The sequence below is a fragment of the Oratosquilla oratoria genome, chromosome 8 (genome assembly GCF_046742065.1).
Source record: "Oratosquilla oratoria isolate Oo_2021 chromosome 8, ASM4674206v1, whole genome shotgun sequence".
Classification (NCBI taxonomy): Eukaryota; Metazoa; Arthropoda; class Malacostraca; order Stomatopoda; family Squillidae; genus Oratosquilla; species Oratosquilla oratoria.
The window spans coordinates 59,881,576-59,898,218 of NC_134784.1; the positions used below are offsets into that span (position 1 = coordinate 59,881,576).

Below are 16,643 nucleotides of genomic sequence, written 5' to 3' on the forward strand. Positions count from 1 at the left end.
TCTTTTAGTTTGAATTCTATTAGTACATGGTTGCTCTTTCCTAATGGTGTTTTGTAATCTATTCTGTATACAATTTCAGGTTCCGCTGTAAGTACTAAATCCAGTCTTGAAGGTTCCTCATTGTTTCTGTAGCTGGTATTTTCCTTTATCCATTGATTCATTGTGTATTCAATGGTCATATCGAGTAGCATGCTGCCCCATATGTCCTCTCCACCTCTCACTGTCATTTCTTCACAACATATTTCATTTGAATTGAAATCACCCATAATTACTGTATTTCCTCTTTCTTTCAGTATATCAGTTAGCATATTTTGAATGTTGTAATTATTTGCAGGTGTTTCTGTTGACAGTTTGGAAGAAAAATATATTGAGTACATAGAGCAAAACATAGAGCCTGCAGGATGGGAGGCTATCTGGAAGGCTTCAATCCATTCTGCACAAGATTCCTTAGGGGTTGGAAGAGCCTTTAATGTGCTTGTTTATGTAAGTCTTTAGTGAAATTATTCCAAACAAATGTATAATTATGCCAGTGATTACAAGATAATTATAAGGGGATAAGAGATGGTAAGGGTGGTTGAATGGGCCTCACTTGCTTATGATGTGGTTGTATACTTTGACTTTGCCACCCCACTTATAAGAGGGAATGGCTATTTCATACATTTAACTGTCATGCATCTTACAAATTATTCTTTCTTGCAACCTTTTGTTTTATAAATGACAACCACACCCAGCAGACTAATTCTTTAGAAATTACTGGTTCATACTTGTCCTCTTTCCTCTTGTATAATGGAATTCACATGTAAATCCTCAAATCCAGTACACTTCCTAACCTTAGATACATTTTAAGCAATATCATTCCACTACAACTATTTTAATGTTTGTCAGATGTTTCATATAAACCAGGTGCTTTTCCAGCTTTTATCTCCTTCAATACTACTTGTATCTCCTCTTATGATGTAACTTTAACAATACTCTCCCATCACTGTCACCTTCCTGACATCATCCACCACCACAGTGAAAGCAATCTGAACCTAACCTAAATTCAACTACTTGAAATATACTTCCCATCTTCCTCTCACAACTTTTGCTTCCATTAACAGTTTAACAGTTGTCTATCTGGTTATCCTCTCCTATCAATCAAACTTGCCTCCCTGCCCTCTTTTCACTTTTTTCCAAGATATCTTTTAATTCTTTTCAGTATTCTTACTCCTATTGTCTCTTGCAACATTACCTTTGACCCAAACAGTGTGGCAGGGGACAAAGATGATTTTTCATCTATGAGGTGCTGAGATGGAAGGGGGATTGAATTTTTGATGTAAATGTAGTGTGTGTGTGGTTTGATTTGGCCACCAAAGGTCCTTTCCTCCTAATGAAGGAAAGGACCTTTGGTATGTATGTAACTCCAGAGATTATCCATAATTCTTCAACTACATAACTACCTTGGTGGAATACAATACATTCTCCTTTTTGTAAAGTATATATATTTGGAGAATTGTAAAGTTAACCAGTTATTTTGAATCGATGAAGACAGTATTGCCAAATTATGAACTTATGGGAATAAACCAGCTCTGGCTGTTAGGCCCTGTGTTGCTGCATTTCCTTTGACCAAAGTAATGTGCTGAGATGGGAGGAGTGGTTGAAGCTCTTCACTTTCTCCAGCCTTTCACCTTCAAGTCTTCCCTCTAACTCACTACCACCATCTCCCCTTGTATATCTCATATTTACTTTCAGTTTTTTCCTCTCACCATCTCAGGCTCCATCACTAGCTGCCTCAGACCCTGACCCAGCCACAAGTGCAGTGCCATCCACAAACAACAGCTGGTTCACCTCCTACATCCTTTCATTCTTATTCAATATCTCCAAAACCTCGCCCATCATTCTCACATTTACCCCATCCATGTACATGTTGAACAACTGCGGTGACATTACACCACCCTAGAACAGTCCCACCTTCACCTCAAGCCACTTGCTCTCTCCATTCTCTACTGTATCAGAAGCTCTTCTACTCCTGTAAAAACTTTTGACTGCCCTCAAGGGCCTTTCCCCTATACCACACACACACACTAGGGAAACTTTAGGTAAATACACACACATGAAACTACACAGAAGATACAGAAATGGCTGAAGTCATAAGTAAACTCTTCAAGTCTGTTTTCACTAGAGAAAAAGTACAACATTGGGATAAAGGGAGACAAATGAAATCCTTCCCCATGGAACATGGAAAGAAATGATGGATCAAATAATTAATCTTACACATACCAAAGCTTTTTCCCCCTTACAAGGGAGGTAGCCAAAAAGGAAAAGGCATAAAATCATTCCCACCCATTCCATCCCTAAATATAGTTACACTAGAGATAAAAAGGTTGTTAGGAATCACATTGGTCCACAATTATCTGCTGACGGTCAACTTGAATATTCAAATGAAGGAATGTGTAATATCTTAAACAATTATTTTAGCTCGGTATTCGTAAACGAAACACCCCAAAGTGAATTCCAAACTGAAACCTGTGAAAAGTCTGGGGTAAACTTACTACGGTAAATAAAAATAAAAATAAAAATTAAAAGGTGTATAGACAAACTCAAAGTTAATAAAACACCAGGGCCTGACGGTTGGCATCCAAGAATCTTAAAGGAAATGAAAAATGAGATTATTGTTCCATTAGAAATTATTTTCAAGAAATCCATCATATCCAGAGATGTCCCAAGAGAATGGAAGCTAGCTAACGTTACTTCCATATTCAAAAAAGGTGACAAAAAGAAACCAAATAACTATAGGCCTATAAGTTTGACTTCAATCGTAGGAAAAATAATGGTAACTATCATCAGAGATGCTATCGAACATCATTTAGAAAGTAACAGTTTGATAAATGATAGCCAGCATGGTTTCAGACGGAAACATTCTTGCGTGACTAACTTACTCGAATTCTACAACACAGTTATCTCGAATTATGACAAAAGAAACAATATAGATTTAATATATCTAGACTTTGCAAAAGCTTTTGATACCGTCCCACACGAAAGACTACTTACTAAATTAGGTTTGTATGGAATAAGTGGTAGCCTATTAGGTTGGACTAGTAATTGGTTGAATGATTGAAAACAGAGAGTTGTTTTAAATGTAAAAACTTCTGGATGGAAAAGTGTTACAAGTGGAGTTCCTCAGGGTTCCGTTCTTGGGCCACTTCTATTCATAGTATATATAAATGATATAGACCATGGACTAAAATCTACTGTTTCCAAATTTGCTGATGATACAAAACTGTGCTAGATATGGATCAAAAGGTCTCCTGTCGGCATGCTCCGCCTTTGTAATCCTTTGTAATCCTTTGTGCGGAGTGGCAAATGATCACTCAAACCAATTAGATATTCAAGAAGATTTAGATAAATTACAGCAATGGTCTGAAAAGTGGCTAATGAAATTTAACACAAGTAAATGCAAGGTAATGCACATAGGTAAGAATAACAGTAAGTACGATTACAAGATATTTGGAAATTCGTTAACAAAAGTGGATAGTGAAAAAGATCTCGGCGTAATTATCTGTAACGACCTCAAATCATCCAAGCAGTGTATTTCAGCCTCTGAGAAAGCAAATAAGATTCTGGGACTGATTGCGCGATCTTTTGATTTCAAAAGTCCATCACTCATTAACAAGCTATATAAATCGTTAGTTCGTCCACATTTGGAATATGCTGTTTCCGTATGGTCACCGAATCTCATTAAAGACATTGACAGACTGGAAAAAGTACAACGGCGAGCCACAAAACTGATTCCAAATATCAAAAATAAATCATACGAAAATCGACTAAAACACATGAATCTGTTTTCCCTAAAAAAGCGTAGACTCAGAGGTGACTTGATACAGGTCTTTAAGATTTTAAAGGGAATTGACAACATCAAAAGTGACAAAATTTTCACATTGAATGAGAATCCGACAAGAAACAATGGTCTCAAACTGTCCGGAAATAGATTCAGTTTGGAAGTAGGTAGAAACAACTTTGCCAACCGTGTAGTTAATGAATGGAATAAACTTCCTGCACAGGTAGTGCAATGTAGTTCAGTTCAAAGCTTTAAGAATCATTTAGATAAATACCTAAGTAAGATGCTGTAATGATTATAATTTATCTTATATTTGTTTTTGTTTTGTTATCATATGTCTGTCTGATTTTCAGATAAATACCTAAGTAAGATGTTGTAATGATTATAATTTATCTTATATTATTTGTTTTTGATTTGTTATCATATGTCTGTCTGATTTTCATTTATTATTAGTTATATGTCAGTTTATCATTATTTACTATTTACCTGTTTGTTTATTATTTAACTATACCTATGCATTTGTTTATCTATTTCATTTGTTATTTACATTATTATAGTTTTTATTTATTGTTTTATTATTATGATTTTTTTTTCGCATCCGACCTATATATGGATCAAAAGGTCTCATGTCGGCATTCTCCACCCCTCCACCCTCACACCCCTCCACCCTCCCTCTCATCTTAGCACCTCCTGGATGACAGGTCATCCCTACACCTTGTCCACTGCCCTGGGTCAGAAGCAGTGTCGCAAGACACAGCACATCCACAGCAAGGCCGCTTCATTAAATCAGCAACCCCCCCCCTCTCCGTCCCCCCATGCATAAAGGAGAAGACGGGGAGGAATCCCTTTGGGCTGCATCAAAATTTGCTCACACATACTACCTCACCTCCCATTCCACCTCATGCATCACAACATCATCCATATACAACCATTCTCCATTCACCCCTGTCTTCTGTCCTCTTCCGTCCTTCCTCAACAGACATTCCCCTCTTCCCCAAAGCCCCCTTCACCACATCCATCCACCTCATCCTAGGACGTCCCTTCATGTTCACTCCCTCCACATCTGCCTTCCATACCTCTTCTACTAGTCTTTCTTCACTCATTCTTTCCATGTGTCCAAACCATCCTAATATTCTTTCATCAACCCTATCTCCCAACTCCCTTTCCACCCCCGTTCTCCTCCTCACCTCCTCATTTCTCACTCTATCCAGCCTAGTAACCCCCATCATACTTCTCAGACATCTCATCTGAAACACATTCAAATTCCTCCCTTCCTCTCTCATGTTCCATGTTTCTGCCCCATACAGTGCTGTTGGCACAATCACTCCTTCATACAGTCTCCTGTTAGCATCCATTCCCAAATGTCTATTCCTCATTACAATTTTTTAATCCACCAAAGCATTTACTTGCTTCTCTCAATCTACATTCTACCTCCACCTTCACTCCACCTTTTCCTGCCACATTTGCACCCAAGTATCTAAAACTATTCACTTCCTCCAGTCGCTCTCCCTTAATGCTCACTTCCAGACTACTGCCACTTTCACCTCTTGTACATCTCATCACCTTACTTTTACCCACATTTATCTTCAGCTTCTATCACACACTCTCCCAAACTCTGTCACCAACTTCCTCAATCCCTCCTCCGATCCTGCCACAAGCGCAGTGTCGTCGGCATACAACAGCTGGCTCACCTCCCACTTTTCTCCATTTTCTTTAACCATCTCCAATCCCTGACCCACTACCCTTGCATTTATCTCTCACACTACCCCATCCATGTATAAGTTGAACAGCCAGGGCGACATAACGCATCCTTGACGAAGTCCCACCTTTACCTTGAACCACTCATTCTCTCTATTTCTAATCCTGACACAAGCTCTACTACTCTCATAAGAACTCTTGACAGCTCCTAGAAGCTTTCCTCCTATCCCGTATATCCGCAAAACCTCCCACAGTGCCTTTCTGTCTACCCTGTCCTAAGCCTTTTCCAGTTCCACAAAAGCCCAAAAAACATCCTTCCCCTTTCCTATAGCTTTCTCACATATGTGTCTTACCACAAAAATCTGATCTACACAACCTCTACCCATCCTAAATCCACACTGTTCCTCACCAATTACTCCTTCTGTTCCTCTCCTAATCCTCTCAATCAAGATCCTCCCATAAGCCTTCCCAACTACACTTAACAAGCTAATCCCTCTGAAACTACTACATTCACACTTGTCCCCTTTTCCCTTGTAAAGTGGAACTATACAGGCACTCCTCCAGTCCTCCGGCACTCTACTCTCTCTCTAGCAAACATTAAATAACCTCACCAGCCAGTCCACCATCACAGTACCTCCTTTTTTTAGACATTCTGCATGGCATCCATCCAGACCAGGTGCCTTACCTGCTTTCATCATCTTAACAACTGCCTTCACTTCATCCTTCCTTATTTCTCCTCCGTTTTCCTCACTCATCACGGTTATTTTCTTCGCATTTCCCACTGCAGCTATCTTTCCCTCTCTATCCTCCTTCACATTTAGCAACTCCCTAAAATATTCTGCCCATCTTCCCCTTACTGCCTTCTCTTCCATTATCATCTCTCCATCTGCACCTTTTACCTTTTCTTCTCTACTTGATTCGCCTCCTCTTCCTCTCTTAATTTCTTTCCAAAACATCTTTTTATTACTTTCAAAATTTTCTGTCATACTCTTACCCCATTTCACATCTGCTCTCCTCTTTGCCTCCTTTACCTTTTGCTTTACTTCTCTTTTCTTTTCTTTGTACCTTTCATATGACTCCCTCGTCCTATATTGTAACCAATCTGTGAAAGCTTGCTTCTTCTCTTCTACAACCTTCTTTGTTTCCTCATCCCACCACTCACTACCCTTTCTTCTATTTCCTCCCATCCTTCTTGTTCCACACACCATCTTTGCACACTTTGTGACTCCCTCCTTGAACCATCCCCATTCCTCCTCCACACCTAGCTCTACTCTATCCTTCACTCCTTCCCACTTCTCCTTCAGCTTCTTCTTGTACTCCTTCTCTTTTTCCTTATTATTTAAAGAGTTCACTCTAAGCACCTCCCTACCTTTTGTCCCTTTCCTCTTTCTCCATCTATCCTCCACTCTCAACTTACCTTCCACCAAAAAATGATCTGATATTCCCCCACCCTCTCCCCTTAGCACATGTACATCTTTAACTCTTGATGTCAGGAAATTGCACAGCCTGGATGGAATAGCAAACTGGATATTAAAAGAATGTAAAGAACTAATAGACAAAATATATAACATAAGTTGCTCACTCAAACAAGGAGAAATGTCAGAAGACTGGAAAAATGCTGATATTGTACCAATTTATAAAGGAGGAAATGAGGAAGACCCAACAAATTACAAACTAGTGTCCCTTACAAGCATGGTAGCCAAAATTTGTGAAAGATTTAAAAAGTAAATGGATAAAACATCTGGAGGAGAACAGTATACTAAATCCAAGACAATTCGGATTTAGACAGGGAAGATCATGTGCCACAGATTTGATCTGTTTTTACTCAAGACTACTAGAAATAAAGGAAAGGGATGGATGGGCTGATTGTGCTTTTGTAGATCCACAAATAGCTTTTGATAAAGTCCCACACAAAAAACTATAAAGAAAACTGGAAACCATAGGAAGGATACAAAGTAAACTACTGAAATGCATGGAGGACTTTTTGCATGGAAGTAAAATGAGGGTAGTGCACAGAGATAAGAGTTCTACTTGGGAAGAGGTGATTAGTGGAGTTCCACAAGGATCAGTATTGGCACCAATAATGTTTGATAGTTATGTGAATAACATGGATAAGGGTGTGGAATGTTACATGAGCTTTTTAGATGACACAAAACTATTAAAGAGAGTACTGAAATGGACTGTGACTCCCTGCAGAGAGATGTGAACAGGGTTTGGGAATGGAGTCAGAAGTGGGAAGTGGACTTCAACATTTAGAAATGTAGCATAATGAAATTTAGAAAAAGAAAATCAGGACAATATAGAATTGATGCAAAAGAAGTAAAGAAAGTGGGATCTGAAAAAGATCTGGGGGTAATCATCACAAAGGATATGTCCCCTGACAAACAGATGAACAAAATTGTGGGCGAAACCTATAACATACTAAGATAAATAAAAGTGGCTTTTATTTGTTTGGATGAAGAAATGGTAAAAAAAGTACTAGAAACACTGACAAAGCCAAAATTGGAGTACACAGTGACACTATGGTCACCCAATACTAAAAAGAATATAAGGAAAATTGAGAGAATCCAGAGAACAACTACAAAGATGGCCCCAATACTATCAAAACTGTCATATGAAGACAGATTGTCAAAACTAGAATTACTGACTCAGGAACAAAGCAGATAAAGAGGTGACTTGTTGACCATCTACAGAATTATGAGAGGTATAGAAATTCTTGATAAAGAAGACTTACTAAATTGGGATAAGAGAAACACAAGAGGACATGGAAGGAAGCTCAAAAAGGACAGTTATAGAAGAGGCCTGAAAAAGAACAGCTTTTCCCACACAGTGGTGAATTATGGACAAAACAATAGTGTGGGCAAAAACAATAGAAGAATTTAAGAGCAAGTTAGATATGGCAAGATACAGAGACAAGACACCATGAGTGTAGCTCCCCTCCCTGTAAGATACAACTAGGTAAATACACACACACGTCATCGGAGTAAATAGAAGGAACTTTTTCTCTAGGATCAAGGAAACGCCTATGTACTTATGGAAAAGAAGTTATGGCTTTCGAGTGACCGCTATGCTGTAAAAGTATCTAGTTTTATAAAGTGTATTAATGTATAAAATGGAGGAAGGAAAAGGAGAAAAAAGGAATAATGAACCAACAAAGAGAGGATTGGACATAAGCAGAGTCGAATCGACACTTTGAGTGATACCAAAGAGGACTTGTTTAAACAACACCCCAAAATCAACTCAAAAGGAGGGAAAATAATGTTTTTTCAGGGTTTCAAAGAGAAAAAGCAATATTAATATTAGGTATAGGTAAAGGTTTAGATGTAGAAAGAGAAACTGTATAGCAGTATACTAAGAAATTGAGACACGAACAACTTGATGGAGGAACTAATAAACTTAAGAATAGATTATAGAGCAATGCACAGAGAAATGACCAATCTATGAAAAGCTAATGAAGAAATGAACAGAGAGCTTAATGACCTAAAAAGTTAACTATGATTAGAAGTGATAATAAAAAAAAGAACAATGAAGACAAAAACAAAAATGAGGAACTGAAAAAAAGAGGTCAATGGTGACCAAAAAAGTGGGAGAATCAATTTAGGAAACGGAACTCCTAGAAAAAAAAAAATCAGTGAAAACAAGAAAAAAAAAAGTAATTAAAGAAAAGGAAAACTGGGGAAGAGACACAGTGGATAAAAAAAAAAATTGCATTGTAGTTTATGTTATTAACCCCTTCCATACGGTGCCGCCTACGTAGGTGGCATGAAGAGCAAGTGGATACGCGAGGCTGCCATATCAGCCTCTTGATTATATTTATTGTAGTTGCCCCTGCATAATGACATACTCTCTAAACTGTCTTCATCACATTTTCTATGGTTATCAAAATTCACGGGTGAAAGAGAACGATCGATATAAGCGATGACTATTTTTTATGATGCGAGTATTATGACGAAACATCGTATGTCTGGCAGCTAATGCTGCCTGTGAGATTTTGGCCCGTAGTGAAGTGGCTAAAGAAAAACATGTGTACAAATACCAGAGAAAGAAATTGCAAAGAAAATTCTGAAAGTGGTTCAAGAAGAGGGACAAGAATTGTACAAAGATATCGAGGAGGTGCATAGGATGGGACAATAATCTAGAGAAAAACACTAGGCCACTAAAAATCAAACTAAGGACTCAAATGATAGCTGAAGCGGTACTATCAAAAGCAACAAAGCTAGCAGATAGTGAAAATTATAAAAATGTATGGATAAAAAAGGAAATGAGTGATGAGGAAATAAAGAAAGGCACTTAGAAATGAAGCAAATGAAAAAAACGAGAGAAGAACTGAGACTGAAAAGAATAAGTTTTGTTTTTATAGAGTACTGGACCTGAGGCTGAGAAAATGGTCCATCAGAAAAAAGGAAACATAAACCAGAGAAGAGAAGAAAAGAAAAAATTAAAAATAACATATACAAACATAGATGGTATGATTTCTGAACTAAACAAATTAAACAACCATCTGTTAATAGAGAAACCAGACATAATGGGAATTTTGGAGACCAAATTAAAAGGTCCACTACCATCAAATGCTGTGGGGCAAGGTCTATACAACCATTGGACAAAAAATAGAACTTCTGCACACACGACGCTGGCAAGCAATCATCACAGAGTTCTTCCAGCCTCATGCCAAACGACAGCACCCTAATGAGGGTGACGCTCCAGCTGAAGGAGCACCTTTTCCTTCAGAGGGGGGTCAGTAAGCCCCCACCACTCCACCACCTCCTCACTCCCATTCCCCTACTCCAGCTGCCGGCCTTACTATTGGTAGATACAAAAGATTGCTTTTTTCATGATATTTTTTACCTTGTAAGTGGTCTTTAACATTGATTTTTTGGCATTAATGTTGCAGGAACATCATGATCATACCTATTTATGTCTGTTTGGTGACAGGCTTCATCATATCAGAGGGAAAAAGTAGACTTTTTCGAGGTTGGGAACGGATTAATTGAATTAACATAGATTTCAATGGGAAATAGCATTTCCATTTATGCGAATTTCTATTTACGAGGAGGCATACAGAATGGATTAATCACATAAATAGAGGTACCACTGTATTCCAAATGTGGATGAACTAACAATGTCAAAGGATCACGCAATCAGTCCTAGAATCTTATTTGCTTTCTCAGAGGCTGAAATACACTGCTTAGATGACTTGAGATTGTTATTGATAGTTGCATTCTCCTTGAGAAATGAGGAGGTGAGGAGGAGAACAGGGGTGAAAAAGGATTTGGGAGATAGGGTTGATGAAAGAATATTAGGATGGTTTGGACACATGGAAAGAATGAGTGAAGAAAGACTAGTAAAAGAGGTATGGAAGGCAGATGTGGAGGGAGTGAACATGAGGGGACGTCCTAGGATGTGGATGGATGGGGTGAAGGGGGCTTTGGGGAAGAGGGGAATGTCTGTTGAGGAAGGAAGGGAGAGGACGGAAGACAGAGGTGAGTGGAGAATGGTTGTATATGGATGATGTTGTGACTGCATGAGGAGGAATGGGCAGGGGGTGGGGGGTGGGGTAGTATGTGTGAGTAAATTTTGACGCAGCCCGAAGGGATTTCTCCCCGTCCTCGCCTTATATGCAAAGGGGGACGGAGGGGGGGGGGTCGCCGATTAAATGAAGCGGCCTTGCTGTGGATGTACTGTGTCTTGCGACACTGCTTCTGACCCAGGGCGGTGGGCAGGGTGCAGGGATGACCCGTCATCCAGGAGGTGCTCAGATGAGAGGAAGGGTGGGAGGGGTGTGGAGTGTATTTAGGGATGAAATGGGTGGGAGTGTTTTTATGCCTTTCCCTTTTTGGCTACCTCCCTTGTAAGGGGGAAAAAGCCTTGGTATATGTATGTATGCATTCTCCTTGTCCCCCTTTATATATTGGTACAATGTTTGCATTTTTCCAATCTTGTGGTACCTTTCCTTCTTTGAGTGAGTAATCATTTATCATATATATTTTGTCTGTTAGTTCATCTATACATTCTTTTAATATCCAATTTGCAATTCCATCCAGACTGTGTGATTTTCTGACATCAAGGTTTATTATTTGGTCCCTTATCTCCTTCACTGTCTTTCATTGGGGGGATCTTTCTCTTTGTCCTTCCTCCCAGTTTTGTGTACTCTCAATTGTGAATACAGATTTAAAATGTTTGTTCATAATTTCAGCCATTTCTACATATATATTCATCATTCCCTTAATGCAGTTTCATTATTTCTTGTTTATCTTTTAGTTTACCATTCACATACCTATAGAATAGTTTAGGATGATCCTTGCATTTTTCTATTATGTCAAAGGATTACAAAGGTGGAGCATGCCGACAGAAAAAAAAAAATTATAATGACAAACAAATGAAAATAGATAAATAACAATTATAATAATATGAATAATGATAAATAAGTAAATGCATAGGTATCATTAAATAATAAACAAACAGGTAAATAGTAAATAATAATAGATTGACAGATAACTAATACATACATACATATACCAAGGCTTTTTCCCCCTTACAAGGGAGGTAGCCAAAAAGGGAAAGGCATAAAATCATCACCCACTCCACACCTCTCCACCCTCCCTCCCATCTGAGCACCTCCTGGATGACGGGTCATCCCTGCACCTTGTCCACTGCCCTGGGTCAGAAGCAGTGTCGCAAGACACAGCACATCCACAGCAAGGCCGCTTCATTAAATCGGCGACCCTTCTCTCCATCCCCCCATTCCATAAAAGGAGAGGACGGGGAGAAATCCTTTTGGGCTGCATCAAATTTTGCTCACACATACTATCTCACCCCCACCCCCCTGCCCATTCCATCTCATGCAATCATAACATCATCCATATACAACCCTTCTCCATTTACCCCTGTCTTCTGTCCTCTCCCGTCCTTCCTCAACAGACATTCCCTACTTCCCCAAAGCCCCCTTCACCCCATCCATCCACCTCATCCTAGGACGTCCCTTCATGTTCACTCCCTCCACATCTGCCTTCCATACCTCTTCTACTAGTCTTTCTTCACTCATTCTTTCCATGTGTCCAAACCATCCTAATATTCTTTCATCAACCCTATCTCCCAGCTCCTTTTCCACCCCTGTTCTCCTCCTCACCTCTTCATTTCTCACTCTATCATACTTCTCAGACACCTCATCTCAAACACATTCAAACTCCTTCTCTCTTCTTCTCTTATGTTACATGTTTCTGCCCCTTACAGTGCTGTTGGCACAATCACTCCTTCATACAGTCTCCTCTTAGCATCCATTCCCAAATGTCTATTCCTCATAACACTCTTTAATCCACCAAGGCATTTACTCGCTTCTCTCAATCTACATTCTACCTTCACCTTCACTCCACCTTTTCCTTCCACATTTGCACCCAAGTATCTAAAACTGTCCACTTCCTCCAGTCGCTCTCCCTTAATGCTCACTTCCAGTCTACTGCCACTTTCACCTCTTGTACATCTCATCACCTTACTTTTAACCACATTTATCTTTAGCTTTCTTCTATCACATACTCTCCCAAACTCTGCCACCAACTTCCTCAATCCCTCCTCCGATCCTGCTACAAGCACAGTGTCGTCGGCAAACAACAACTGGCTCACCTCCCACTTTTCTCCATTTTCTTTAACCATCTCCAATCCCTTGCCCACTACCCTTGCATTTACCTCTCGCACCACCCCATCCATGTATAAGTTGAACAGCCAGGGCGACATAACGCATCCTTGACGAAGTCCCACCTTTACCTACATATACATACATACATATACCAAGGCTTTTTCCCCCTTACAAGGGAGGTAGCCAAAAAGGAAAAGGCATAAAATCATTCCCACCCATTTCATCCCTACATACACTCCACACCCCTCCACCCTCCCTCTTCCCTCTTATCTTAGCACCTCCTTGATGATGGGTCATCCCTGCACCTTGTCCACTGCCCTGGGTCAGAAGCAGTGTCGCAAGACACAGCACATCCACAGCAAGGCCGCTTCATTAAATCGGCGACCCCCCCTCTCCGTCCCCCCCATTGCATAAAAGAAGACGGGGAGAAATCCCTTTGGGCTGCGTCAAATTTTGCTCACACATAATACCTCACCCCCCAGCCCATTCTACCTCATGCATCACAACATCATCCATATACAACCATTCTCCATTCACCCCTGTCTTCTGTCCTCTCCCGTCCTTCCTCAACAGACATTCCCCTCTTCCCCAAAGCCCCCTTCACCCCATCCATCTACCTCATCCTAGGACGTCCCCTCATGTTCACTCCCTCCACATCTGCCTTCCATACCTCTTTTACTAGTCTTTCTTCACTCATTCTTTCCATGTGTCCAAACCATCCTAATGCTCTTTCATCAATCCTATCTCCCAACTCCCTTTCCACTCCTGTTCTCCTCCTCACCTCCTCATTTCTCACTCTATCTAGCCTAGTAACCCCCATCATACTGCTCAGACACCTCATCTCAAACACATTCAAACTCCTTCTCTCTTCTTCTCTTATGTTCCATGTTTCTGCCCCATACAGTGCTGTTGGCACAATCACTCCTTCATACAGTCTCCTGTTAGCATCCATTCCCAAATGTCTATTCCTCATTACACTCTTTAATAACTAATTAGATAACTAATAACTAATTTGATTTAATAACTAATTAGATAACTAATAATAAATGAAAATCAAGCAAATAATAATACATACATACATACATATACCAAGGCTTTTTCCCCCTTACAAGGGAGGTAGCCAAAAAGGAAAAGGCATAAAATCATTCCCACCCATTTCATCCCTGAATACACTCCACACCCCTCCACCCTCCCTCTTATCTTAGCACCTCCTGGATGACGGGTCATCCCTGCACCTTGTCCACTGCCCTGGGTCAGAAGCAGTGTCTCAAGACACAGCACATCCACAGCAAGGCCGCTTCATTAAATCGGCAACCCCTCCTCTCTGTCCCCCCATGCATAAAAGGAGAAGACAGGGAGAAATCTCTTCGGGCTGCGTCAAATTTTGCTCACACATACTACCTCACCACCTCATGCATCACAACATCATCCATATACAACCCTTCTCCATTCACCCCTGTCTTCTGTCCTCTCCCGTCCTTCCTCAACAGACATTCCCCTCTTCCCCAAAGCCCCCTTTACCCCATCCATCCACCTCATCCTAGGATGTCCCCTCATGTTCACTCCCTCCACATCTGCCTTCCATACCTCTTTTACTAGTCTTTCTTCACTCATTCTTTCCATGTGCCCAAACCATCCTAATACTCTTTCATCAACCCTATCTCCCAACTCCTTTTCCACCCCCGTTCTACCCCTGTTCTTCTCCTCAGCAAATAATAATAAACAGACAAATAATAGCAAACAAATAAACAAATAATAAAAAGTAAATGACAGTCATTACAATATCTTGCTTAGGTGTTTATCTAAATGAATCTTAAAGCTTCGAACTGAACTACATTGCACTGCCTCTGCAGGAAGTCTATTCCATTCATTAACCACATGATTGGCGAAGTTGTTTCTAACCACTTAAAATTAAATCTATTTCCTAATAGTTTGAGACCATTATTTCTTGTTGGATTCTCATTTAGTGTGAAAATTTTGTCACTTTTGATGTCAATTCCCTCTAGAATCTTAAAAACCTGTATCAAGTCACCTCTGAGTCTACTCTTTTTAGGGAAAACAGATTCATATGTTATAATTGATTTTTGTATGATTTATTTGTTATATTTGGAATCAGGTTTGTGTCTCGCCATTGTACTTTTTCCAATCTGTCAATATCTTTAACCCCTTCCATACGGTGCCGCATACGTAGGCGGCATGAGGAGCAAGTGGATACACGAGGCTGCCATATCGGCGTCTTGATTATATTTATTGTAGTTGCCCCTGTGTAATGACATACTCTCTAAACTGTCTTCATCACATTTTCTATGGTTATCAAAATTCACGGGTGAAAGAGAGAACGATCGATATAAGCGGTGACTATATTTTATGATGAGAGTATTATTACGACGCATCGTACGTCTGGCAGCTAATGCTGCCCGCGAGATTTTGGCCCGTACTGAAGAGGTTAATGAGATTCGGTGACCATACAGAAATAGCATATTCCAAATGTGGACGAACTAAAAATTTATATAGCTTGTGAATGAGAGATGGACTTTTGAAGTTAAATTATTGTGCAATCAGTCCTAGAATTCTATTTGCTTTCTCAGAGGCTGAAATACACTGCTTAGATGATTTGAGATCATTACTTGTAATTATGCAGAGATCCTTTTCACTATCCACTTTTGTTAACGGATTCCCAAATAACTTGTAATCATATTTACTGTTATTTTTACCCATGTGCATAACCATGCATTTACTTGTGTTAAATTTCATTAGCCACTTTTCAGACCATTGCTGTAATTTATTTAAATCTTGAATATCTAATTGATTTATATGATCATTTGCCATACCGCACAGTTTTGTATCATCAGCAAATTTGGAGACAATAGATTTTAGTCCGTGGTCTATATCATTTATATATACTATGAATAGAAGTTGCCCTTTCCTTTCATTTTAGTTTCACTCAAAGCCAGTACATCCATCTCTCTTCTCACAAACATACTGCCTATTCCCTTTTACTCTCATCTGTACCACATCCACGCACATTAAAAGACCCAAACCTTAGGATACTGGTTGGAAAGCTTCCGAACCCTCTTATGCCTTTTCTTTCTTTTGGGGCTACAGGTAGTAGGACTCCTAATCTCATCCCCCGTCCCTTTTTTGTCGCCTTTTACAACTCAAGTGGAAATACTTGGTAGCAGTATTCTTTTCCCCCACCACAGGGTGAGTTTGGGCATGTAGCTGGGAGGTACTCAGGAGTGAAGAGGGGATGAGGGAGAGAAGGGGTGGCTATACTAGTAAGTGAAGAGATAAGTAAGCGGGTAGTGGAGTGGAAGGAGGTGTCATCAAGGTGGATGTGGATGAAGGTGAAGCTGGGAAAGGAGATGTGGGTTTTTGTAAGTGCGTATGGGCCTGGTAGTGAGAAGAACGTAGAGGAAAGGGAGGCATTCTGGGTAGATATAAATGAGTGCATAGAGGGATTAGGGAGAAATGTCAATGTAGTTGTATTGGGAGACC

General features: G+C 39.9%; 1 protein-coding gene across 1 annotated transcript in view; it reads left to right on the forward strand.

Moving 5' to 3' along the window:
* Window positions 1-16,643, forward strand: part of nesd (SHC binding and spindle associated nessun dorma) — a 140,081-nt gene that overhangs the window by 33,721 nt on the left and 89,717 nt on the right. The window contains exon 3 of the mRNA XM_076189292.1: window positions 335-483. Coding sequence (XP_076045407.1) covers window positions 335-483 — 149 coding nt within the window. The remainder of the gene's footprint in view (window positions 1-334; window positions 484-16,643) is intronic.